Source organism: Agelaius tricolor, unplaced genomic scaffold, assembly GCF_023055355.1.
Source record: "Agelaius tricolor isolate 1412-34295 unplaced genomic scaffold, bAgeTri1.0.p SCAF_17, whole genome shotgun sequence".
NCBI classification, from domain to species: Eukaryota; Metazoa; Chordata; class Aves; order Passeriformes; family Icteridae; genus Agelaius; species Agelaius tricolor.
Genome location: NW_027269277.1, coordinates 1,823,687 through 1,851,277, shown reverse-complemented (window position 1 = coordinate 1,851,277; position 27,591 = coordinate 1,823,687). Strand labels below are relative to the sequence as shown.

At 43.7% G+C, this 27,591-nt stretch overlaps 1 protein-coding gene and 1 long non-coding RNA gene across 4 annotated transcripts in view; one reads left to right on the top strand and one right to left on the bottom strand.

Annotated features, from left to right (window-relative positions):
• Positions 1-14,735: 14,735 nt before the first annotated feature.
• On the bottom strand, positions 14,736-16,052 carry LOC139597150 (uncharacterized). The gene is made up of 2 exons (XR_011681531.1): positions 15,732-16,052; positions 14,736-15,621 (listed from the first exon to the last, which is right to left on the bottom strand). It is a non-coding gene; the product is annotated as an uncharacterized lncRNA (long non-coding RNA).
• The window catches only part of DIAPH2 (diaphanous related formin 2), a 172,128-nt gene continuing 160,588 nt past the window's right edge, over positions 16,052-27,591 (top strand). For 2 of the 3 annotated variants that reach the window (XM_071442164.1, XM_071442163.1), the window contains exon 1: positions 16,122-16,372. In XM_071442164.1, coding sequence (XP_071298265.1) covers positions 16,256-16,372 — 117 coding nt within the window. In that variant the 5' untranslated portion in view covers positions 16,122-16,255. Of the gene's footprint in view, positions 16,373-27,591 lie in introns of all 3 variants that reach the window. The other variant, XM_071442165.1, reaches the window with a different exon arrangement.

Here is a 27,591-nt window from a genome sequence, read left to right as displayed (position 1 = left end):
TATTTCCAGAGCAACAAGCAACAACATTAAATACAACTAAAAAGTCTGGCATGCAACAAAGCTGAATGGAAATAATTAGCAAAGACTCAGCTATGAATTGGTTTTCTTCTGGATAAATTTAAAATAAGAACATTGTAGCCTCTAACTCTTGTGAAATCTCCAGGTAACAACAGAGAACTTCAGAGACAGCAGAGCAAGCTGAGGTGTGGAAAGCTTTGGTTTTTCAGGAGCCTGTTTAAAAATGTTCATAAGAGATAACCAGAGAAAACAGAGCTCTCGGTTTACTGGGGGGAAAATTTCATTGTATGTAGAAAATCTGCTTCAGAGAGCAGCAGGGAGAATGATGAAGATCAGATCACCTTCATCACTCACAGTGACATGTTCCCACTGCTTATTTACTGTTCCACAAGTCACTTGGCAGGGAAAACAAAGTCATCTTTAATTATTTACAGAACACCAATATAAGCAGATGACAGAGGACAGTTAAAGCCTTCCCCAGTTCATGTTACAAATGCTGTGCTGATTCTGACAGCAACCCAGAGCCTTTCTTCACCAAGTTCCTGAACTACCTGTGGTATATATAGTTTCTCTTTTTCCAACCCCATTTTAACCCAATTTGCCCCTGAGATCTCCAAAGACAGCCTTGGAAACCTCTCTGAAGATGGGTGGCAGTGTAGAGGAGAGCTCCATGGTACATTCTGTATGGAAACATCAGAAATCATCCCTGATACACCAGAGAACCTGTGTGGCAAGGAGGCAAGCACTCATCTGCAGGAATGATTTCAGAGTTTACACCTTACACATGAGAACTTGAGCAAAACTCTTAGAGAATTCAGGCTTCATGAACTCCTCTGTTCATCATATTAATTATCCTTTTACAGCCTTGCTTTTGGTTTTATTTTTATGACCTTTCACAACTCCCAAAGCATGAACTATTTGAATCTCCACTTACTTATATTTGAATATCTGCAATTCCAGCTTGGAGAAATCAAGGCAAGTTTTGCAATGTTTTCCAAGCATCCTAACAAGCACCTGCAATGCCACAAATCCAAATAAGAACTTAAAGTGTGTGCTTAGATTGGATTGCTAAAACACAACTTGATTTTCACAACCACGTTGGGCTGGAAGCTTTTCCTGCCTACTCATATTCCATTCAGGCTTAAATACTTGAAAAGAGGACCCTTGTTTTTGGAAGAGTCTAAAATCTGCTCAGATATATGGAATAGAAGATACATGACTCAAAAGAGGAAACAAAACCCTTTATCTGGTGACCCAGATCTACTCTGTTCACAGGTGGGAGATCCCATGGCTGTCATGAACATCTGAGTTATTCACTTATTTGTAATAGAAATAATCCTGTGCAGTTAAGCACTCAGCTTTGCAGTATCTCATCATCTTGTTGTACTTACACGGAGTAAGTATCCATTACCACTTGGAACACTCATTTAGCTGCTCAACTGACTGCTTAATGAGGTCTGCAAAGTAAAAGCCTTATCTGCAGAAAGCCAGTGTAGGAAGAAGCATGTATGCAGTCCTTCCTCCAAAGCAAAGCATTTGTTCAGACTTAGTGGGAAAAGGAATTAAAGAGAGTGTTCAGAAAAATAGAAATGAAATAAAAGATGAAATACATATATGCAGTATTTTCTACTAATGAAAGAAATGTTTTTTCCTCACTCACTGAATACTGTATTGTTAGAATTTGGTCTCTATAAACACCATCAGACTTTCAAAATTTCTCCTAGGAGCTAGGCCTGCTGCCTCACCCCCTCCAAATAAATCCTTCATGAATTCCATGCAGAAAAAGGCCCAGTATAGCTTTTTTTGGAGTGCCTAATAATGACTCAGTCTGGTGTGTGTTTCAGCTCCAGAAATACAGTGGGACACGACCAGCTGCATTCACTCAGGTTTTAATTAACACACTGGTCATCATTAAATGCTGCAAGGATACTGGCAGGAAGGGCTGAGTACTTCCCTTGCCCTCAGCACTCATTCAGGGCTGCATGCAGGACTCCAAAGCAGAAACAAACCCAGTACCAACCCTGCCACGGCTGCCAACAGCTCCAAACCACAGGCAGCAGCTCAGAGGTGCCCAAAGGGATCAAGCAGAACTCAGAATTCCCACTGAGATCATGCAGGCTGCTCACCACAGACCTGCAGCATGACTCCAAGGCCCTCAGCCACAACTATCTGCTACCTCAGGAACCCAAGTTTAAGAAGTGTTCCATGAACTTTTATTTGTCTGTCAATTGAAAAAAACACTGTTTTAAGCAAACTTTGAGTCATTTCAATGCTTTAAATTAAGTTTATGCTTACTTTGCTGGTTAAGAGCTTGCATTTTTTAAAGCAGTAATTTGTCTATATTTACTTTTTCGTTAAAACAAAAACATCTCCACTGTGGTGCAGCAAACAGAGCACTTAATCCTTCCTCATGTGACAGCATTACTCAAAGATCTGCTATGCAGCAGCCCTTCCATCTGCAGAACACCACTGAAAGCTCCCTTTTAGTCCTGCATATGCCCAAGGAGAAGCTGAAGGACGGGTCAAACCCCATCCTTTGTCATTGCAGCAGCCCAGAGTGAGCTGCCCCCACCCCCCTGCTCAGGGCCAGCCCTGGGTGTGCCCCAGAGCTCTGCTGATGCGTGGTGGTGACACAGCAGCCCCCAAAGGAAGTGTGACAAAAAGCTGCTTCCTGCTCTGTGGCCACGTTATTCATCAGTAACTAACAACAACTTCAGTTTGTCTGCCCTTGGTTCCACACACTGACATATCCCACACACAAACAAAACAGAAACACCAACCCCAAACAAATGGAAACCCAGGACAACTTGTGTAAACCCATATGCTTTCTCTTCCTATAAATACCTCTTGGCACTGTTCACACAGGTCTATCCTGTGCTTATGACACCTGTCAGTCAAGGTACTTTTTCCTCAATAAACCTCATTTCTCTGCCCTTATGGTGATAAAATCACTGTCAAGGGAGTTGGTGTGACAGTTGTATGAAGTTTCCAAATCACCACTGCCCTTTCAAGAGAACTGGTCTCATGAAAGACAGAATACAGTGAATTAAGTGGGGAAAGGTAGCATCAGCTACAAACTGGAAAAGCTCTGAGGCAGTAAGAGTGAACTGCAGGCAGTTTGTAAAAAGAAGGGCTGGGTGGGAAGCCCACATATTCCCAGGATCCCTGACTCTCCAAAGATGAGGTTTCCCCATTCCTCTGTTATCCCCTGCCTCATCTTTGAGCACAGTTCCCAAAGCCCTGCAGGTGCTGGTGGCAGGCAGGAGGTGGAACAAATCTGAAGGGCAAAGCAGCTCTGCCCCAGCGTGGCTAACACAGCCCAGTGCTGCAGTGCACAGAGCTTGTACCTCACACAGAGAAACAGAGATCCAAAGAAACGGGTCAGGGATGGCAGGCAGGTGCAAACTCAGAGATAAAACCACCTCTGAAACACAGGAGCAATAGGAGGGTAACAGATTTTTGTTATCAGTTATGAATCAGGTGAACTTCAGCTCGTTCAGGGCTGCTGGCTGGGAAGGCACAGGAAAAACGAGCACCAGAACATTCCTGAGAATGCTCAGGAATGTTCAGAAATGAGAGCCCAGAACAGACCCACTGAGTGTTCTCTGAGCAGTGCCTCTGCCCTGGAAGCTGCTCACAGCTCCACATCTGAGCACACTCCTGCAATGCACCCCTAAAGAGGCTCCTAAATGAGCCAGCCCTTTATCAGGGGAACGAATAATTCCAACCTTGTCTCAGCATTTCAGGTTGTTCTCATTGGTACAAAGCATGCATTTGCTTGCTGAATAGAAAGTTCAGCCAAGTTTAAGGTACAGACAGGCAGAAATAATAACCCTGTACATCTGAATAGCACTTGTGGTCATCAGTGCAGGACTAATTAATACAAGAACTACTGTGGAACCATACTTTGACTTCCAAAGAGGACACCATACAAACATGATACAGCTGTTTATGAAGACATTTCTATAGCAAAAAAAGCCCCAAACTAAAACAAACCAAAGATGCTATGCATGCTAACTACCTGGACCACTTCTTTCTTCAAAATGATTCTACAACCAAAAAGATTTGACATTTTTAATAATTAAAGTGTATGCTTTAGAAGCAGATATTTCATTTCAAGCAATACAGTTTTTGCATATTTTTTTAAGCCATCTTTTTATGCAAAAAAGGAGCTGCCATCCTAGGAACGTGTTACAGGCAAATGTTAATGCCCTTGATGTATTTCACTTTAGAGACTCAAACCCCTCTATTCCTTTGTTCAGTTCTCAGAACAGGCTACTTGATTTTGAAAAAGAAGCTCTAAAATTCTCATGCTTGTGTCACTAAACCCAGATTAACATAATCTTGGCTGCTGTGCATCACTTCAAGGCCTCATTAGCTTCAGTTCTAAGTACATTAGCCCAGGACCTACCATTAAATAACTGAGTTATTTAATAGTTCTGATAATTATTTCATTCTGCTTCCCACACTTAATTAGTAAATAAACATGCAGAAACCAGGAGCAAAAGGCACTGAGCTGTCCAATCCGAGAAGGAAGCCCTGGAGCTCTGCTCCCAGCTGAGCATTTCCCTCTCTCCCACACAGAGCTGGGCACTGGCAACTCCATCATTTGCTTTCTGGACATGCCAGTCACTTCTGCCTGTCCTGCTGCTCCTGTGGGACATTCTGGGGTGGATAAAACCCATCTGTGCCAGGGCAGCCACACAGGGAAAGGCCAAGGTTCAAGCACTTGGTCAGGAACAGCCCAAAATGGTTTCCCCCAAATGTCAGTGGAGTGCCCAGCTGCTCACACACAGGGCGCTCCTGCTCCACTAAGCTGAGATGATAACAAGCTTCTTATGCCAGCTTAATATAAGAATATTTGTACAGAAATAAGTGTAAGCATGGGACATAATACAGCAATCACAGTGAAGCAACTCCAACAAGCAGCTCCTTTTGTTTATAATAGATAATACTAAAAAAGAAACTTTACTGGGTGGGTCATATACAAAGAACTGGAAGTTTTTCCCAAGTTATTGTTATTGGGAAGAAATGATGCATATTAATTAATATTATCTACCAATTGATTTACTAATATGAGTTTACATCACCTAAAAACCTGCAACAACATCCAAAGACTTTTAAAACTGCTATAAAAATTATATACTTTTAGTTTTGGATATTTTTATCACTGTTTAAACACTGGATGTGTTTATCCAGTAAATTGCCCCTAACTGCTGTTGTAGATGGAAATTATATTTTCGAATACTTGAAAGCTTAATTACTAATCAAGAATGGCTATAACATGGTAAATCTCCCAGTTTGCTGTGTTTTGTTCCAGACCAATTACATGATGCATCTGTGGGCTCCCTTACAAACATAACCCCACCACAGTGAACACCACAAAATGTTTCCTGGAATGGAAAGAACAAGGAAGATCCAAGTTGTTGTTTGTTCACATAAGGAACACGACAGAGCCAATGAAGTTTTCACTGATATGCAGAATTATCTGCTGGGGTTCTGACTCATAAGCAGCTTGCTGCTATATTTAGCAGCAGAGGAATGTTTACTTGATTACCTCGCCTATAACAATAAACAAGATTTTACTGAAATCTCTGGAATGTACTGTTAAGGATTTCAGGGTGTGGGACATAATGAATGCAAAGCCCAAGACCCCCAATTAACCAAAAACCCATTATAAAGCTTAAAATAACCTCTCAGTTGCTAGAAACTGGGAGTTGTTCACAATTGTGTCATCTCCCTTATCTAAACATTCATAAGGCCAAACCATTTTTACCTCCAGTCAGTCACCCATGACCAATTGCCCATGAAATGGCATTAAAGGATTGGTGACCTCACTTAGATGAGGCCTCCCAAACACTCCCCAAACCCAAACCTGAGCCCTGCAGCCTGGAATTACTGAAATTTCTATCAGAAAGCAAAGCTAGGTAAGGTTTTTTTTTACCAAGGTGTCACCCTGTGTCCCTCCAGCTGAGCCAAAGGGAATTTTGGGCACTGCTCTGTGACAAGGCTTATTCTGCCTCCTCCTGTTGGAGCACACTGCAGCCAGGGCTTGTTTAACCAGCTGCCAATAGGAAATAAATACAGATTTGTATTGCTAGGAAAAAACTCAAGGAACAGCATGGTTTACAGAGAAAAAGCCATGGTGGTCTGGAAGGCACCTACAGAAAAAGCTCTGGGCAGATTCTTAGCTATAGATACTGGCCTGGGACAGGCATTTGGTTATGAGTGAGAGAATAAATGGGTTTGTTAAAGCACAGATTGACTTTGGAAAAATAATTTCAGGAGTTAATTCAACAGGTTGACCATGGCTGATCAGATTACAGCAGGATTAAATTAGTAGAGGACAAAGGATGAAGGGAAATTTGAGTCATACTAACAAAATGGGATTTTTTTAATCACCTAAAAGTTTCAGAAAAATGGTTTACAACTACAGTAGGTTCATAAACAAAAAAGGAAATAACCAACAAAACCACAAATGCCCTTTTGAATTCATAGCATGACCTAAACCCATGAGTTTATTTATTTAAAATACTACATTAAGATGCAAAAAAGGACCAGGAATAAACAAAAACATTCCTCTTTACTTCAGCTGATTGGTCTAAAAGTAATTAAATCCAGGGAAGCTCTTCTGCTGCCATAAACGTACTGGATGCTGCTATTTCCCATGCAAGTGAGACAAAAGCCATCCCTTGGATAATTACAAACACAAAGGGCCAACAGTGGTGCTAAAACAGCCTCCAGCACTGCCTGGGGCTCTGCTCAGGCACCCTCAGCTCCCAGCAGAGACCACACAAACATGAAATGCAGCAGCTTCCAGACATAAAGCAGTGACCTAAAAGCAGAACGTAGTTTAACAAGTTATTTCATTAAGAACACTCACCAGGCTAATAAAACACCTGGAAAACCCTTGCTGGCCACACAAAACTCCTAGGAGATAAAAATGAGCTTTTCCTGCTGAAGCATTATCATTGCTATGTAGATACCTTTCAATAAGTTCTTCCTATTTCCACTTAGCATTTCTTATTAATGCTTTTCCTTTTAACCCTTGAGCCAGCAAAAAGCCAAGCTCAGGCTGCAATTCTGCCTTTTCCCCTGTCCTGGCTGTGCTTTCCAGCCTTGTCACAGCTGCTCTTCCCAAGTGGCCAAGTCCCTGCAGCCAGGCTGGGGCAGCTCAGAGCAGGGAAGGGGCTCCTGAGCAGGGAAGGGGCTCCTGAGCAGGGAAGGGGCTCCTCCCTGCTCCTCCTCACCCTCTGGTACCACTGCAGGCACTTCTGGGAGTGCACGACAGGCAGGCACAAGGGACTGAGCTAAAATCAGCCATTTTGTTCAAGTAAGGTAAATTTAACCCAGATCACTTCTGCAATCCCCTTAACACCAGTCACGTGAGCGTTTGGTGTGCACAAAGCAAAGCACCAGGAGACTGGAAAGGGTAACAGGCAGGAACCAAAAAATCCAACTCTTAGCTCTGATGTTCTAAAGTGGCACCAAAGCCCAAATAAAACTTGAAGCAACTTCCAGCTAATAACAGTCCATGAGCAGAATGACACATGGAAAACAAAAAAAAAGACACTTTACAGCCATAATTTCAGACCCAAGCAAGCTGTTACCTGCACAGAAGCAGGCCCCAGGGAATAAAGGCTCCCCTGTCCTCAGATTGTTTAAATCATGTCCTTAATTAGGGGGTGGGAGGCTCAAATCCCCCCCAAGAAGCAATGGCTGTTTCTATCACAGAGCCCCAAATTCCAGCAGAGATGGGGCCAGAGAGCTCCATGGCAGTTCCACCCCTTGAGGCTGCAGGGAAACCACTCAGTGAGGTCTGGAATGACCTTCCCTGGTGGAGCTGGGCAAGCCTGGCCTTTCCTGTGCCATCGGACACCTTCAGAGGTGACACAGCCACCCCTGGCCCTGAGCTCCTCTTGCTGCTCCTGGTTCTCTTTCAGAGCCTCTGTGGACACTCTCAGCTCTCTGTAAACATTACAGTGCTCTCTCCTCTGGACTTTAACTCTCTCTTCTTGCTGAGTTCTCCTTGGACAGTTTCATCCACAGATTTCCCTGCCATTTCTAGTCTGAAATTTTAAGACTGTCAAAACCACCATGTTCTTAAAAAAAAATCTACAATAACCATTCCTGCAAGTGGAACCTATACTCTTCTACACATGAAACTTGCATTTTTTGTCCCATCCTTCTCACTGGACTTGTGTCACCTTCCTGTAATGGAACAAGCATCTGCCACATGCCTGGGCTCATGTTCCTCCTGTGCAGGAGAAGGTTTGGCATTGGCACCTTTGGATTCATACTGAAGACTCAATAAAGAACATGATTACAAAGAGTTCTGAGCCAGAAATAGGCAATAATATCCACTGATATGGCTGATGAGCTTAACTTGCCCTCAGCCTATGGACTTTGCCCTCTTTGCACAATTTCTGTTGATCTTCAAGCACATGGCTGAGAACTGGTGCTCAGCGCTGGTCCCTAAGTCAATGTGGCAGCAGGAAAGGATAAAAACCCTGCCAATTTTCACAATATAAACTGCCAATTTTCACAATATAAATTGTCACATCTCATCAACCAGAGCACTCATAGTGGAGAGTTAAAGGTGAGAGAACATTACGGGGAATCTCTCACTGCCACACTTGTGCCCTTTGCCTATGCCAGAGCTGGGGACACTGCAGGTGAGGATCTGACCTGGCAGAGAACTGGGCTTTTTTGAACCCTTATTAATTTTGTATCACAAAAAAACATTTAGGCTGCTAGAGAAATCCACTTTGCACGTGCATAAAGTGAGGGAAACAAAGCACGGCCACCCTGAGAGTGACCTCTCACACTAAACCAAGTCTAACGTGCGTTCTCCTGGGCTGAGCCTCCAACTCATCTTCAGCCACTTGTGGGATTAAAACCAGACAATTGTGCACGTGCAGGAGAAGAGCAGAGTTAATCTTGCTTCTCACTATTTTAACAATGCCCTCTTCATTCATTTATAAAAGGGACTAAGTGGACAAGCAAAGAATTTTGATTATTGCTTTTTACAAGTAAGTTCAGTGTGAGCAATATTTAAGGAACTAACAGACACAAAAGGAGGAATAATTCAGAACAAACCAAACATGTAGAAGAAGAGCAGATCCTTGTTTTCTGCAGTGTTTTACACACACAGTCCATCCTGCTGGAACTGTGCTGGATGACAAGGATGCATATTTGACTTCAGAGCCAGGTTTTTCCCTCACAAAAGATAAACATGCAGTCGATTGCAGTGAAAGTTACTAAAGACTCTTAAGTTAAACCCAAATATTGAGTGAACCAAAATCAACACAGGGAGTATACTAAAAACATCCCTGCTGAGCATAATTCTCCTCATTCCTCAAAGCTGCAATACCTGCTTTTCAAGGTATTTAACTCTGTCAGTCATTTAAATGACACAATGAAATTATATAATAAAATTAGTTTACATACTAAATAACTGCATCATACCACTGGTTTATCCCCCTTGAGAGAAGCTGTTTAAATAATCCCACTGTTAGCTCCTGTAAAAGGACACACTTGTAAAATGTGTCCCTTTCTTGTTCCAGAAATGGGCTTTAGAGGAGTTAGCATAGGAAAAGTTAGCAAAGGAAAAATGTAGTGATGGAAGTCCCTCCATACCCCCCCTAATAAATGATATGTGCTACCCACAGGGCAGAACAGTAAAATACAGAGTAAAATCCATCTCTTTCTAGTAAGTGCAGCTATGATTAGTATGCTGAACAGGCAGTGACCATGGATGAACATTCCACAAGTTTTTATCTAATTCTTCCATTGAACAATTTGAACAAAGATTTCCTAACATGATCTTTAGCTTTAATCAGGCCTGTTTTGTCCATCTGCTGGAACTCTTCATTAGCATTACTAATGCCTTCACCATGTGCATTATTTCCATCAAAATGAACTTTATTTCCACCCAGAAATCTGCTTGTTGAAGGATGGGCTATGGAGAGAGACATTTCAATTATAATTACTCATTCCCTGCACTGTAGAATTCTTATCTGTTAGGGGTTTTTATCATGTACAGAAATGATAAACACTGTGATAGAGCTTTCTTTATAGACAAAATAAATAAAATAGGAAAGTTCCCAGCCTGACCATTAAATGCCCAGTTTGGTTCTGTCATGCTTTGAGTGGCCCTGGGCAGCTATAGAAATGTAGTTTATTAAGGAAATTGCTGTGGTATTTAGTTTTTGTGAAAAGCTGTGAAGATGTACAAAAGCAGGATAAATAGAAACACCTCTAGTGCTGAATGTGGTCAAGGGAAGCCTTACAGTAAATAAAAGGAGTTTATTTTGAGCTGTTCAGTCATGTTTGGGAAGAAAATTGTGCTGTGAGATACGAACATCAAAAGATATTTTCTGAACAATTTGGGGAAGATGCCCCAGCAGGATAAGCTGAGAACTCAGCCATGGGCTGTGGGGAGATGTGCACAACAGAGAGAGGAAAAGCCTCCAGGAGCCTTCCAGGGGAAAATCAAAGTGCCAGTGGGAAGAAACAGGGTTCAGTTTCTTCTGCAGAACTGCAGGCAGTGCCAGAATTGCACTGTCAGAGTCAGAAAAAGCAGAGGTGCTGGGTGCCTAAGCCACCAGGGATGACAGAAAAAGGGTGGAAAATGAGTGGCTTTTACTGAGACCTTGAATACTCCATTTAAATCCACAGGTACTGGTGGGATTTGATGCTAAATCAAAAAGATTTATGGTGTTAAAAATTGTAAGTAGGGTAGCACATATGAGTAATAATAATTGTATGTTTAAAAACTGGAATCCAGTGTTTAGTGGCAATGTTAACTTTTTTTTTTTTTTTTTTCTCTGTACAGATAATTTCCAGTTCTTTCAGGCTTGGAAGAAAAACTCATAAAGTATTATGAGACATAAATGCGTTTTATTAACATTGAGCAGTTGTGTCCTAGAATATAAAATGTTGGGAAAAAAACCAGAAGTACTAATGCAAAAAGTTCTGATTATTCTATGGAATAGGATATTTGAAAAGTAAAGGGAAAAAAAGAGAATCAATTATTAACTAATTATCATTACTTCATATATTAGCATTTTGCTTAGTTTTTCTTGTGGGAAAAATCCAAAATCAAGCAAAATAATTTCCTGTATTTTTTACATTGTCCTCTGAAATAACCCTGGGCTATTTTTTATACATTCCTTGCTTCTAAAAAGCATGAATGGAGCAAGAACTATGTTTTCTTACTGTTCTGCTAAAACCTGAAAGCAGAAAATCTTTTGGAGAAGATAAACCTTGTTGGGATCTAGAATTATAGACTGAGGGGTCAAAATGAGAAAAGAGTGACCAGACAATTCACCTAAATCAGTTCACTGCTTCAAGGAGGGGAAATGCTTCCAACAGAGGAGTTGCACTTTGGAAAACATAAACCTTCAAACTGTATTGATGTTTTATTTCCTAAGTATGAGTGCTCTGGGAGTCTGGCCTGGAGCAAATTAAAATCTCTAATGATTTTTTTCTAGATTAAAACAATTATTCAGTTTAATGAAAAAAGTGCCTTGACACAAATAAACTTCATATTCATACTGTACCATTTAATAATGGTAAAGCTTGTCCAGCTTTAGATTTTAAATCAGGGCTGGATTTAGTCAGTCAGGGTGAACTGGAGGTTTGCTGTAAGCACAATTACCTACCCAACACATTCAACATGAAATCTTTCCTAAACAAAAGGTGGGAAACTCAACTTCCTCTTCCTACAAGGCAAAACGTGTAAGTTACCTTGGAACTGAAAAGTTTAGAGCCCAATAAATGAGCGGTGCTGGAGCCACCTCACAGCTGGTCAGACACACCCTGCAGCCTTGCTCAAGTGTCACCCTGAGCCATTCAAAGCAATGTTCAGAATCAGTTTTAATTAACATTTGTTCAAAGGTTAATGTGAGGTGTTTTAATGTACCTTCGGATCACTAACAGATTTTATATGTGTGTGATAGTAACTTCTTGTGGCTTCATTGACAGAACACTACTACGAGTGTTCAGTTACTGCCTCTAGAAAGCCAGGAAATTGTGGTTTAGATTAAATAAAATTGTAGCGAACAAATAATTCTTGGAATTATCAGTGAGTGGATTTTCTGTGGATTTGAGTTTGCAAATAAATAATATTTACAAAGTAGTCTAAGAGAGTATTGTTTAGAAAGCGAGGTAGTTTTGTCAATAGAGACTATCTATTCATATGCAATTAACGCTCTTCATTTATTTTAATTGCTTAGCAGTTAATACTTCTAATCCTATTTTCCCACCTGTTAAGATAAGCTATTCAACCCCAGCTTTCCTTGTTATTTACCACATTCTCATGCACTGTCAACAAGCTGACTGATTGCATCTGAAGATAAATTCAGGAATTTTTAAAAATTCCTCAATGTAAACCGATTCCAACTAAAACTGCAAAAAAGAGGCAGAGACAGGAGAGTAAACACTGAGTGCAGTGCTGACACTGATCAAGAAGAGAGAAAAGCTTCCAGCTGGGCAGGAGCAGGGAAGTGTTGTGGTGTGTTCTCTTGGTACAGTGGTTGTGCTAATGACATAGAATTTCTGGATGAAAAGCTGGGAATGTTCTGCTGGGTGACTTAGCAACAGATTTCCTGTTTGTGGTTGAGTTAAATACTGTGTGTTTTCTCTTCTGGTAGCATACAGAGTAATTACTTCTTCCTTTTTTTTCCCCTCCTGTGCAGTTAGGACAAAGACTACAACACTGTTAACTTTCTTCTTCAGTTCTAGAAATGTGGAGACCAGAACATTTCCCAGGCACTGAAAACTCAGTTGCTGCTCTGGTGATCTGTCAGCTGCATTTTCAAGCAGAAACCTATGCCTTGTCTGGCAAATGGAAATTCTGCCACTGAATTATGAATTCTCCCAAATGCAGCATCGTTTTCCTTTTGGGATATATGAGTGAGTGCCTCCTGCAGCCCTGCATGACTGAACCTTTGGTCTGTTTAGAGGGAGAGTGTTAAGAGCTGTAAGATCTCACATTGCTGGGTTAGCCAGTCATCCTCAGAGGCCTATCTCAGCTCAGATATAAAATCTTGCACGTTTTGGGGATGCTCAGAATGCCTCATGCTCACCAGTGCCTGATCATTTTGCTGCCAGGTCATTGTGTGATCTCTGAGCTGCTGTGGTTGTGTGACTGAATGGGACGGAGACCACACCTAAGGAGAAGCGTCAGCACCTACAGAGCAGTGGCTTTTTGGAGTTGGATGTTTGCAGCGTTGTGAAATGATATCTGTAATAAATAGTTCTGAAATCCATTTGCTTCAGAGATGAAGCCAAGTTAAGAACAGTTTGTACAACTCCTCGTTTCCACCCTCAGGCCACACTGTTGCTCTCGGAGTTGAGCCAAAATGCTGCATTGCAGTGTCTGCCAAAACGAGGTTTGTCTGCTGCCTTAGGCAGAGCTGTGGTTTTCTGGAGGGTTTTTGGGTTTTTTCTTTGTTTCATTTTGATGTCGAGGGGCTTTTCCCTGTAATTTTTTCCTGATTGGGATAGCTATGTTATTTCTCTTCACTTCTTTTGTTTGGAACTACCTGCAGAGTTTATATGGTCATAAAGGTCCTCAGTTCATACATGGAATTTTTGCTTCTCAGTCCTGGAAACTGGAGTGGGGTGGGGGAAGAACTCTAAAATGCAGCAGTATGACTAAAAACATTTTCAAAAGAAAGCAACAGGCTTTAACTTCTGCTGAGGAGGCTGTGAAGTGGATCTAATGGCACTTGCTCTATGGCAAGCTTTTCAAGAGCAGGTCTCCAGCAAATCCTGGAGCAACGTTTTGTACAACACAAACAATTTCAAGCCACGGCCGAAATCTCCAAATGGAGACTTGCAAAGCATTTGTAAATCAGAGTTTAAAAAGGGAAATAACTCTGGCAAGCAAGCAGCCATCTGTCCCAGGAGAGCAGGCAAACCCAGGAACTCAGAGCAGCTGTGGGATGACTTTTCAGCACATGATGCAGCTGCAGCCCAATGGTTGCACATCTTTTCTCCATCACTCAGACAAGGGTACATTAATTACAATGTACCAGCCCTAAACCAGCAAATCCCCTGTGATGTTTTCAGTGATGTGTGGTGCCCCCACACCTGACTTCAGTGGGTTTTTCATGTTTTGCTAAAATCAGGAATGTGATCTGAATTTTACTCCATCAAAACTGAATTAACTCAAGGCCTGATTGTACATTTGCTCAGTTTTCTCGATTTCTCACACATGCACTTGCTTTCACTCACACCACAAATTATTTTTGGCACGTTGTGCCAGCTGCTCCTGAGTCTTAGAGGTTGGTTAATGTAAAGGTTTTACTGAAGAACACTTGGCAAGTGCAGTATGAGCAGCATCGTGGCGCATTTAGAACATTTGAGGACAAAAAGTTCTTGAGCACTTAAGAAGTTATGCTGAACAAATAGTGCTACAGAATTTGGTTTGAAAACTCTGAAATTTGTGCATAGAGATCCCAGGCTGTTGGAAATTCTTCTCTGTTTTCTCTGAATGTGGACTGACTGAACTTTGTACTCCAGATATGGGTGCTGCTTAATACAGAAAAATAGAGACAGCAGAGAAAACCCAAAATGGTCATTAGAGCTAATTGAAAAGAAGAAAAAAATAGATTTGAGCATTTGTTTTTAACAAACCATTGTTAAAATGGTGCAGTAGAATGATATCCTGTAAACTATAAGTGTATGTAGTTGGAAATAACATGACATTTCCTGACATTGCAAACAAATGATTAAATTCATGATTATTTGATTAATTTCATCATTACAACTTAGGTATGGTTAAGATGGTATCATAAAGTATGTCCAAATAATTATTGTTCAAATCAACAGAATGAGAAAAAGGAAGATTTATACAGCAGGGAAGACATGAATCTCTAAGAAAATTTTATAACAAAGCATCTAGACAGAGCTGGCCTATTTTATAACCTCCTAACTTCTGCTGCCAAGATTCTACTTTGAGTTCAGGACACCTGCCAGTTTTAGAGCTGTCCTTGTATTTGAAAGCTGGTATTGTCAGATTTTATCAACAGGTGTTCATTGCTGGATTTAAAAGGTAAATATTTCCCCCAGTACTCAGGTAAGCCTCAGAGAGTCACAAGAAATGGAGAGCCCCCCGAATCTCAGGTTTGTATCACTGTGTATGTATTAGACACAGATCAGAAATTCACTATTCTGTCTTGTTTGTCTTTTGGGACTCTCTCGTAGAGGGCAATCAATGGACACATTTTTATCTGAATGTGAACTCCAAAGGATTGCCCTTGTCCCACCAAAACAACAGATCATGATGGTTTTCATCACTGCTTTCTCAACATAATTTAGCAGGCATAGATTCAGCTATACCAACACAATGTGTGCATTTTTCTTTTAAAAACAGCCACGATATTGATGTGACACATCTGTCAACATGACGCCTTTAATAACCAGATGTGAGCCGTGATTTTCCTCTGTCCATGCCGATACAGAGTATCCTGAGAGTCCTTCAGTTGAAACAGCGAGGCTCGGAAGGGATTCTGGAATCCACAGAAATGGTTTAAGCAGTTTTCCATTGTTGTAATCCATGGGCACGGCCAGATAACTCAGATATTGCTCAGCCTGTGGAAGAGAGGCAGTTTTGGGGTGCTCTAAGCGGCCTTCCAGAACCCACCGGGAACTTTCACCCAAAACTGGGCAAAGCAATTTACAAGAGCACGTAGAGACAGGACCTGGTGGAATGGGTTCAACCTGGAAGAGCGAAGGTTTCCACGCGATATTAGAAAGAAATCTTAATAGAAATCCTCCCCGTGGGGCGGCCTTAGCACGGGCTGCCCAGAGCAGCTGGGGCTGCCCCAGGATCGCTGGGCGTGCCCATGGCCAGGTGGGACGGGCATTGCCGACACCTGTGCCAGCGGCAGTGCCCCGCCCATGGCAGGACGGGCAGTGCCGGCCTCTCCCAGCGCCCCGTGCCATAACCCCGGGCCGGGTGGTGGCGGCCGGGTCCTTCTCCGCTCCGGGGGCGTTCCGCGCTCCCCTCACGGCTCCGCCATTTGCTGCCCGCTGCCGCAGGGCGCAGGCGCGCGCCGCCCGCTCAGGCGCGGTGGCTCGGGCGGGCCGTGCGCGTGCGCGGCGGGGCCGGGGGAGCAGCGGAGCCGCCCCGGGCGGAGCGGGCGCGGGGGGCCCATGGGGCCGGTGCGGCCGTGAGCGCTCGGCTCGACTCGGCTCGGCCCGGCGGGGGCAGCCCCGCGGAGCCATGGACGGACACGCGGCTCCGGGCGCGGGCGGCGAGGAGCCGCTGAGCTCCGGCAGGATGAACGCGAAGCGCGGCGGGCGCGCCGCGGAAGAGGAGAGCCGGAACAAGCCCAAGCTGGTGAGCGCGCCGGGAGGCGGGCGGGGAACGGCCCCGGCTCGAGCGGCGGCTGCAGCCGGAGGAGGGGGCGCGGACGCGCCGCTCCCTGCGGGGAACGCGGGGCGTGGGAGCCTTCCCGGGGAACGGCGGCTCCGCGCTCCGGGGTTCCGTGCGGGGTCGGGGGAGGCTGAGCCCAGAAGGGCCGGGCCGCGGTGCCGCTGCTCGGGGCCGTGGGGGCTCCCGGGCGGTGCCGGGGTGGGCGCTGAGCGCGGGCGGCGGCGGAGTTCCCACGCTCGGGAGGGGACAGGGACAGCGCCGGGGACAGCGGCAGCGCTGCTCCCGCAAGCCCTGCCCCGCTCTGCGGCCGGAGCCGGGTGCGGCCGGCCCCGCTGAAGCATCCAGAACCATCGCGGTGATCGCCATGCGAACCACGTGCTTGCCAATGGAACCTCTCACTTCATAGCAAAACAATCTCAGAAACTGGGTGGTGGCTTACGGCTTTTTGGAACGTAAATCCTGTTTAGGACTGCGGTTTGCTTATAATGGCTGGGCTCTTGGATTTTTTTACTGATAGACCTGATAAATCAAAATCCAGGTAGAGTTCAAGGCAGCATCACAGGGTTGTAGCGCAGTTCATGCACGTTGCGGTAGCAAAAGCTGCAATGTGCCAGTGTTTACCTTTGACTGTTTACAATTGCCAGTTGCACGTGTCGAACCTACCCCTCTTAGCCCAGTTCTTGCTGTATTTCCAAAAGCAACAATGTAGCAGACACTCACAACTCCCTGAGTCCTCTCCTCGGAGAGAGCACTAAAGTTACAAACTTCATTTCACCTGTTGCAAGGGCTTTCCCCGACCCTGGTACAACTAAGTCAGTATTGAAGTTCTCCCACCATGTGCTCCTTTCAGTGAGTACAGAGCTTTTAGATAATCAGCCTGACAACTGCAGCTTGGGTTCTTGTTGTTTGTTGGGGGCTTTTTCTTGTTTTGTTCGTTTTTGGGGTTTTTTTTTTTTGTTTTGTTTTTTGGTTTTTTTTTTGTTTTGTTTTTTGTTTTTGGTTTTGCTTTTTTTTGATGCTGAACATGAAGTTAGCGTTTGGGGAAGTTGGTAAATATATAATGTTGAGGCATAGAAAGGTTACTGAAAGCTGTAATTGTTTCAGAGGATGGCCGTCAGAAGCATGAATGACTTGAACTGCACTTGTATTAAAATTGACCAAGTGTATCTTGGCAAAAGATAAGCACATGTGGTGTCTTGTTTTGTTTCACGGTGTTATTGGAAACAAACTCGTGTTTCCTTGCATAGGATAAACTTTGTATAAACAGCACCTTTGGGTGTGTTTATACTACCCCTACTATTTCCTGCTCAAGTATCCAAGATACTTTCCCTGCCTGAAGATTCCTGCAGGGAGCTGATTCAAAAATCACTCAGGGAAGTGCTTCTCTTGGTAGCTGTGAACATAAATTTGAATTTTGCTCTAGCAGAAGAGAACTCTGTTCTGATAGAAACACATAATTTGAAAAATCAAAGTGAAATGAGCTCAAAATTGGATTGAGCAGGATGACTATTTCCATTGCATGGTCTATTCACTTATTTTAGAATTGCTAGAATAAACTTTCATTGTTCCGTTGAGTGGAAAAAAAGAACATTATGTTAATATTTGGCTTCATTCTCAGCAGTATGCATTTGTTTCTTGAGGGGGTGGATGATTGCAGTCCAGCAGCACCCTGCATCAGAGCAGGGATGTATTGCTCAAATCAGAGCCTTCTGAAAGATGGTTTTGCCCTGGGGTGAGTGACTGGCCTTTGAGGATGGAATTGAGCGAGTGGGTTGAATAAGAAAGCAGATTTTTTTTCACTCTGGACACAAACAGAGATTTACTTGTGAGGGAGAAAAAGGGCTGGGATTCAGGTGTGCTTTAAATTGAGTTGAAGTGACTGGACAGCCAGATTTACCAATTATTACTGTGGGTTTGTAAGGGAAAGACAATTCTGCAATCAGGGAAAGGCTTCATCCATTGTTCACGAGAGTGATCCTACAGAGTTTTGCTGGCTTTGATTGCAATGAGGAGTTGGTTCTGCTGGGCTGGCAGCGTTCCCAGGCACTGGGAGAGAACTCTTACCTGCACCTCATCCCTGTTCTCTTCTTTGTGCAAGATAAAGATGAGTTTGGGACCTGTGGCAAGGAAACCACGCTGTTTGTGCTGCCTGAGTTGTCACTGAGCTCATATCCAAAGTTTCTCACAGCTGGGTGTGATTTGCTTGGTTCATCTTTGTAACTTCCAATTGATGGAGTTGCAGAGATGAATCAACCTGCAGTCCCTGTCATGTGTTGGGTGTAATTCCAGGAGCTGGCAGGAGTGTGCCTCCTCCCAAACTTCTTTCACACATCCAGGGGAGTGCTGAGCAAGGGCTTGCTGGGAGAGGCTGTGCAGCTACACACAGAGCAGAAATTATTTCTGGTTCCTGGCACAGGAGCTGAAATTAGGCAAATCCTTGGGAAGAAGTCCAGAGGAATGATAGTTTTATGATAAAAATGGCTCTAGGTGACAGAGGGCTAGGAACTGAAGTCGTTATCCTGAGGGAAGGGAAACTGAAATAGAAAGGTGGAAGGTTTTGATTTCCCTGTTCTCTTCATCTGAAACTCGAAGGTGTGCAGTGCTGCTCTGCCTGCAGAAGTGCAGTGCTTTGGTTGGTGGGGCTTTTTTAGGGCTGCAGCCTGATCAATGGCACCTTTCCTGATGGGCAGGAAGCAGGACTGGGCTGTTGGGAGAGAATCTGTGCTGGGAAGGAAAACCATGCTTCAAGTATTTCCCTGTAAGACAATTGACCATATACACACACAAGTAATTGAAGGTGAGCTGTGTCAGGACTACTAATTCATTTATTTTCTGCTTTAGGTAGTTGGGAGAGGTGTTCAGGTTTCATGCAATTTGTTGAATGTGACTGAGCTGCACAATGGTAATTTAGTTCCAGTTTTTGTAGTAGTAAAGTAGTGAAGTTTGGTGTCAGTGTTAACAGCACCTGGACTCAACTGCTGCTGAGGGAGCTCTGGCTTGGTGTTTTGGGGGTTTTTTCCCCTCTTTTTTTTTTTTTCCTGGCATAAGGGCTAGAGGTTGGAACAAGTGCCTGGTATTTTTGTTGTCATTTTTGTTTACAGTGAAATGGGCAGAAAAAATCGAGATTGTTTTGGCAAACAATCATCTGATCTCCCGTCAGCCCTGAGAAGAGGCTGGCAGGAGGTGGCAGAGAGCAGTTCATGGGTTTGGCAACATGCTAATTTGCTTGTTTTAAAGCATGCCTGTTCTGCTAGGGCAAACACACTAAATTAAGGTTGTCAGGGAGATTGCTGGGATTCCTCTGTTGGTTAATGCTTAACTCAGATGTTCTTTGCTCTCCTCCACGCTTCAGTCACATGGGAAATTGATAATTCTGTCAGGGACCTAGGAAATGGGAAGTGCTTGAGGGTGGCAGCTCTGGTTTGGCAGAGCTTACCAAGGGCCTGCCAAGCTGAGCATCTTTTTGGTTGAGAAGTCGAAGCCAGACTTTTGACAAAAGTTGATGGCAGAAGAAGGGGAGACAGAGGTCATGAAAAGGAGCTGGAGCAGAGACTAAAAGGGGAAGCTGATTTGAAGGGTGATGAAGGATTTGTTGGTCAGAGACACTGAGATCACTGCTCTTGGAGGTTTTCAAGTTCTGAACCTGGTTAGAGTCTTTAGCATGTGAGTTTGGTGGGTGATGCTGCTTTTTGGGCTGCCCTGAGAAAAGCGTGAGGTCCTTTCAAACATCTGTGGTTCTGTGAGTCAGCACTTGAAAAGAGGTGCTGTAACAGGATTTGGGGTGCTCTGGGAGTGGTAGAGCACTGCCTAACTAGAGATTAACGTCACCAGTGGTTTTTGGTGGTGTGTTTCATTCCAGTTAATGTCTCATGTCTCTGCAGGATTAGCAGAAGCACATGGTGGCCAGGACATGCTAACACTCACTGCTTTACCCCCAGGTTCCCTCCAGGTCTGTGTGGGAGCTGTTCAGTGCAGGATTCTCCACTTCCTACAGACCACATTTCTGAAAGGGGCTGCCTTCTGAGTGTGATGTGGCCTTTTAAATCAGATTAGGAGAAAGATGTTGTGTAACTTGAAAAACAAATTGTTAGGGGGAAGAGAGAGCTCCTTTAATTGGAGAGCAAGTGGATTTGGTGATTCACCCAAGGAGGATCTCATTTATTGTTTTAAAAGCAGGAATTGTTTGTGCTTAACACTGAAGTCTTTTAAACCATGTGAGCTTTAAGCAAAGCTAGGAACTCAACATTCTGACTAATGTGCCATAACCTGGCATCAAATAGTGGGATAAAAGCTTTTATGAAGTCACTTGAAAACAGAAGTAAGCTGAGTGTGCTTGGGAGAGGTTTCCCAGCTGTGCTGCACCACCCATATCAGTGCAGGAGTGATTTAAATTGTGCCTATCAATGCCTGTCAGACAGACTGTGTGCTGCTGGACCCAAGGAAAGAAAAAAAGGCAGTGTTCTTCTTGCATGACTCCTTTAGATATCTGTGCACTGCATAGGTGACCTATGAGTCAGGTTGAGCAGGGATTTTTGGCAATCAAATCAAATGTCTTGCATTTGAAATCACAGTGTCTGAGTGAGATCTGTGCATGCCTGCAGAGAGTTCTTGTTTCAAGTGTATGCTTGAGGAAGAAGTAAACCAAAATGCTTGTTTTCTAAAAGAGTCTTGGTATTATTAGCTCAAAGTCAGGATATTCCAGCAAGTGAGGCTGTCCTGGGGTGCCTTCATGGTGCTCATATCCCTGTTGGTCTGTCTAACCCAGAAATAATTGTGCACCTCTAAGGCCGGTTCTGAGAGCAAAGATTGGGAAAGAAGCACACAGTTTTTCTCCCAGATTTGCCCTAAGCCAGGACAGAAGTTATCAAGGGTACAAGCATTACTGAAGAGTAAAATTAATGTCTTCTGGAACTTCTGTTGCTTGGAGCTGTCCTGGTCAGGCACTGCTGCTGACGTGGAGGGTAGGGCAGGCTTGGTGCTGATGTTTAGGTAAACGCTGGAGTTAATTAATGGGAATTGCTGTTGACACCGTGTGAGTGAGGTGATAGAGACAGTGATAAGCCTATCTGTGGTCATTAAACTTCCTGAACTACTCCTTGTGAGACAAAACTGTAGAGCACTTCTGTACCTTACAGGAAGCTTTGCAAACAGAGCAGATTCCAGCCGGGCTGGGTGAAAGGCAGCTGTGAGAGCTGGCAGTGTGCACAGCAGATGGAGGTGGTGCTGTCTGAGACTGCAGGCAGCACGGTGCTGCATGTCCAGGTGTTCCAGGATCAACTTTGGTGCTGCTGCCCCAGAACCGGGATTGCTGGTGACCCAGCAGAAGGAAAAGATCTGCCTCTCCCCGTGGAGTGGGCCACAAGATGACTTCATGTTTTCTGCATCATTTGAAGCTCTCTGGAAGTAAACAAAAATGCAGTAATGGCTAATAACATCCCTCTGGTTCTTTTCATCCTTGTCCAAATTCAGAGTACAACAAGCAGTGTCAGTTACTGCTGGAGTGACTGTCGATTTCGGTTTGTTCTTCATCAGTTTGCTTGTTCAACCTTGAAGCACAAGAAGTGAGATTACTCAAATAAATAGTTTTAGCAGTTGCTTGAAGCATTTATATCATTATTCCTTACAAAAAACCCCATAATGCTATAACTTTGTTTAGGAGGAAATAAGGGTTTTTTTCTTAAAATCAGCTATGGTGGTAGAGCAGATCATTTTGGGAGATTGAAACAATTGAAAAACCTTCTTTAGTATTTGTGTAGCAATTGATAAAGCTGCAGGTAGACAAAGGTAATTTGTCTTAAACTTGCATATTGGTTTTGTATCAAACTGATCTTCAGATCTTGTGAGTGAGGTGGCTTTTTGCTGCAGCCTTGGAGTAGTGAGCAGCCCAAGGATTCCCACCTGCACCTGTGCCTTCCTCCCAGGTAGATGGGTGGGATGTTGTGTGACAGCACTAACACAGCCTGCAAGGCAAGTCTGTTCTACCTGGTAACGATAAATTGCATGGGAGGAAGGGGTGCCAGGTCAAGAATTGGCTTTTTTAGGGAGCAGTGTGGCTCCAGCTCTCTCCCTGCTGCCCTTGGTGCTCTGCTGACATCAGTTTTGTGTGGCAGTGGGACGGACAAGGACACAAAATGAACCTGTCAGAACCACTCCTGTACTGTTTCCTCTTCTCTGTTTATTTGGAATTATGGCACTGGAATTATGGCACATTATAACTCCTCCTGTTGGATGAATTTGTCTAAAGTTCATCCACCAGTTCCATGGAATTGTGGCTGCTTTTCTGCCCTCCTCTCCTGACCACCTGTACATGGTGTGATAGCAGCACAGATCTGAGAAGGATCTGCTGTGGCAGTGAACTGATATTGTGATGTACATCATGATCTGAATCATGGACTCTTCTGATTTATAGAAATGGAGAAATACCTTGAAAATTCCGGAACAAGCCACACATGGGGATTTTATGGTTTGCTCCAGCTCCTGAAGGTTTTTGGTTCACCTGGGTGTGGTGATATTTGGCCTGAAGGTGTAGGGCAGAGTGTAATGCCACCACACCTTGTGTGTTGTGTAAGGCAGGAGTGTTTTGAGGAGTTTCTAATGGATACAGGCTCCTCCCGTGCCAACAGCAAACCCTGGGCAGACTGAGGGAAGGGCCCTGTCCAGGTGGTGCTTGTGGTGTTCCTTGTCAGGCTCCCTTCCTCTGAGTGATCCTCAGGGAAAATCCTTGGAGACAGGAGGGTATTGGGGCAAAGGATGGATATGGTGAATGCCTGATGTGTCTGCTGCCTGCTCCTGTCCTTTGCATAGTGTTACTAGGAATCTTTTAATTTGTAACAGTTTAAACTTGTTTCCAAGGCTGAAAATGTTAGTGTAAAAGTGACTGATTGAAAACAATGTCATTGGAAAAGGAACTGCCTTGTGTTCCTTAGTGGCTTTTGTGTGTGTGTAAATGTATATTAACACACTTGCTGCTGCCCTACTTATAGTGGAAATATGAACTTTTCTTTTTATAACAAGACCCCATTAACACATTTAGTTTGTCCTTTTGAGTCGGAATAAATACAGAAGGACTTGCTTGAGGACTGTGGACCTTTGAGTGTTGCTACCTTGCAGTTTAGAGCAAGTGTCTAAATAAAAAAATTAAAATATTTGGGGGATAGTGCTGTAGAATCCCATCCCCTGGTGCTGCAGGACTGTTGCTCTTCTGCCAGGAAGTTTTAGGCTCCAAAGGCTGAGGGAATTGCAGGATTGGTGGGTGCAGGTTGCTTTGAGGGACACAGCCTGGTTCTTGGCTCAGGGATTAGCTGGTCAAACATTAATAACTTTGTCCTGCCTGGAGTCACATGAACAAACTGCTCCATGCTGTGTGTGCAGGCATGAAGGTGAGAGGAAATAACCTGAGACCTCCAATGTCCCCTTTTAGTGACCTTTTTGTCACAATTAGTTGGTTATGTGTTCACAGGTGGCTCTGTATAAATGCAGTTTGGGCTCAGGGATGCTGGAACAAGCCAAAATAAGTACTTGGTCATGAGAAATGTTGGTTCTGCACTTCATTACTCCTTCTTAATATGGTAGGAGCTAATGATGGTTGTTATAATGGCCTTTAAGGGTGCCTGTGGTTCAGTGTTTTTAATGAGTGTAGCTTTGTCAGGAGCAAATACAAAGCCAACATGAGATTCATTAGATTCTAGCCCCTAATAACAGAATACAAGCTGTTAATTCTTGTGCAGTAGAAAGTTTTCTGCTTCCTTGTCTGCATTTTGGTTCTTCATGTTCTTTCTCTTGCTGTGAATTATTTTTGTCTATTAAATTTGAGCAACTTCTGAAGTACTTTGGTTTCATAATGGAGCTGAGCTGGATGTTTGCATTTGTAATTGTGTGAGTACAGGAGTAGATGAGAACTTGACAGTTATTAAGAGTTGGAGTGGTTGTGTGTCCCAGTTGTATTAGAACAGGGAGGAATTTCCATAAAGAAGGAAGCAGATAACAGCACACCAGGCTGAGAATATGCACTGGTGCCATGGATGTTTGAATTTTTGTGCCAGCCTCAAGGATGGCCCAGTTCCACAGCTGCCACAGGAGCTGAGCCCACTGCCACCCTGAGGCTGGCCCTGCCCCTCCTGGGAGCTGCACTCTGACTTTCTCTGGTTCGTGCCCACTGAAGGGAATTGCACAGTAACAAATTCACAGCACTGAGTTTGGTTTTCATCCTCCCGTTTATTGTAGCTTGGTGGAGATGTTCCCAAACTAGAAAGGTGAGGAGTGCAGCAGAAGGGTTTGGGGAAGCTTCTGCCTGCAAACCAGAAAGGCAATTGGAATTTTTAATATGCATTCATATTTGAACTTCAGACAAAGCTTGGGTGGACAGGACAGGTTTCCTAAATCCATTAAGGTTAGTTTATAGTGTTCTGTGATTCAGACTAATTCCTGAATGCCTTCTAAGATAAGCAGTATTCCCATCAGTTAATATTTGATATTTCAAAAGAATTGTTTCATGAAAAACCTTTATAAGAGTCATGTAAGTGTTCAGGAAGAGCCAAAGCACATTGAACACTTAAGATAAGCAAAAAAAAAAAAAGATGGTTTATATCCTTTAACAGAAAATAACAGATTCTCCATAATCTATGACAAGTTTCTCTAATTGTCCTGAATTCCAGTTTCTTCTTAATAGGGACCCTCACCTGTACTGAAGCCAAGTGATACCATGGGATTCCTCATTATGAAGTACAATGTAATTGCTCTCTGTTCACATGGTGCTTCATTTCCTACTTCCCCAAAGGACAAATCATCTTCTGAGGATGCTGTTGCAAACAGGAAAGAATAGGGAAGAGAACAGGAAGACCTGGAGTGTGACACAGCAACTGTGCATTGTTCAACCCAATATTCTTGGCCTGTTGAGGTGTATTGTGGTCCATGCCTGTGGAAATTATTTAACCTTGAATCTCAGTTCTGTGAGGAAAAGCCAGAGTTCCCTGCTATGGCAGCAGCACTACTCATTTTTCCAAGTTTTAGTATCACAGCATTTATTATTAAGGGAGAAAAAAGTGGCTTTAGCACCAGCTTATTGTAATGCAGAGATCAAATACTGCTCTGATTTAGTACTTGCTCTTTACTTGTAGGTCTGTCTTGGAAGACAGACAATGTTATTCTAAGAATTGTTGACATGATCCCTGTGACCATGCTCCAAGTCTGCTGAGTACACACCAAATGAATGTTCTTCACAAGGAATTCCAGCTCCTTTGGCTCGCTGCACCCCTTCTGCTGCCAGCTTGTTTGTGGGCTGTGGTTTGGTTGGTTGGAGTTTCTTACTACTTACAAAACAACCCAAACAAAGCAGATACACACGTTCCCACTTTCTCAAAGCCTATCAAAGGCAATCTATTCCATTCTCCAGGAACTGCCCAGTATCCAGTGAAGCTCCTGCAGCTTGCTGTGGCTGTTCTGCTTTCAGTGTCAGTCCTCTCCCAACAGATGCATTCTGCCAGTTTAACTTCTCAAATGGTTTCGTGGGAAAATCCAAATGCAGTCTGACACTTATTTCAGTGTTTACTGTGCCCACAAAAGCAAGAAATGTTCTACACAACCACCAGCATGCAGTGAAAAATCTTAGCAAATCCATCTCTGCATAGAACAGTAAGAAAAGTTTAGGGAAGCTGAGCCTCTCCCTTGCAGGGCCATTGGGCTGCCCTGTGTACACTGTCATAGAGGAAGCAAGTAAGCTGAAATGAAAAAAAGTGTGTAGGTATTAGAGTGAAGAAATTTCTCAAAGCAGTTTCTGCTTCAATTTTTAAGATAATTTCAAACCAACTCTGTCAAGTCAAGTTGTTCCTCTTGAGAGAAAATACTTAGGTTACAACAAAAGAATAATTTCAGGTTCAAGGTGTGTGATTGTGGTTAAAAGGGTAAAAACCAGGATTGCAGTTCAGCCAGAGCAAAGGTGACTCTTGTCATGATGAAAAGGCATCTCTTGAGAGAGTGAGGAGGATAAAAGGAGGCCTGGCCTGCGGTCACTACCCTGCACTGACCCACTCAGGGCTGTGCACAGCTCCCACTCAGTCCCAGCAGCTGCCCCCAGGAGGGCCAGAGCAGGGGCCCAAGGGGAGCAGCAATTCAGTGCACATCAAGTATTGCTGCCAGAAAAACTGCTGTGTGCTCCCCCTGGGGTGGGAGCAAAGAGCTCTGTCCCACTGCTTGTATCTCTGCATAAAACTGAGATACAGTCTGCACTTTCTATGTCAGGAACTGTTTTGACATTGTTTTTCCAGTTTAACTGTTCTAGAATATTTCAAAAGCGCTTCACCATCATATTATACCAAAAAAGCAAAAGCCAATTTCGCTAAAAACTCCAAGCTCAAGTGAACCACATTTTTGAAAAGCCAGCAGAGATCCAGTGCTGACTGTGGTTCTCCTTTGCAGGAAAGCAACTCGGCTCTTTCCACAGTCTAATCTGCAGGAGTTTCACAGCAAACTCTGTTCTAGTTTGAAGTGAGGAATGCAGAGGCTGTAGAGCATTCTGAGGAGAGCCTGTGTTGTTGCCATGAGAATGATGCTGTCTCTAGTGAAAAGCATGCTGCCCCTGCACTTTTCCTGGGTGCCCAAAGCAGTCCTGGCATGCAGGGAGCAGAGCAGGACCCAGCTCCTGGCTGTGGCCTGGGGAGCTCTGCACTTGTGCAGCAGGGCTGTGAACCCTTGTCTGATTCAGCTGCTCTGGAGGCTTCATGAGAAGTGTTTGGATTCCAGCTGTGGCTCTGGGAAATGCCAGGACTGCCTTCATTTGCCTGTGCCCTGGCAGATGTTTCTCAGATCAGCCTAACCTGATTGGAGTGTCCTGCTGCCACCCTTGCCCTGTGTCTCACACCCAGCAATTTTGTTGGCTTAGACTGACGTGGAACTGCAGCTTTTGGAAAAAAGCTTATAATGTTCTTCTGGATTTTAAAGCTTGCTTATCAATGAGCAGCAAGAAACCATTGTCTGAAACTTTTCAAAACAGTGATGGCAGTTTGAGCTTCAAATTATATATATATTTTAAAAAAGTTAGGTCAGGTGTCTTCCTCAACTCCTTTTGTATCTTCAGTTACAGAGCTGATGTAATTGACTGTTTGTTTACAGTGATTTTATTTTTTTTTTCAATTTCTGAATTAATTTGCTTCTTTACAAAACTCAGCCCTTGGCATTAGTGAGGGGAG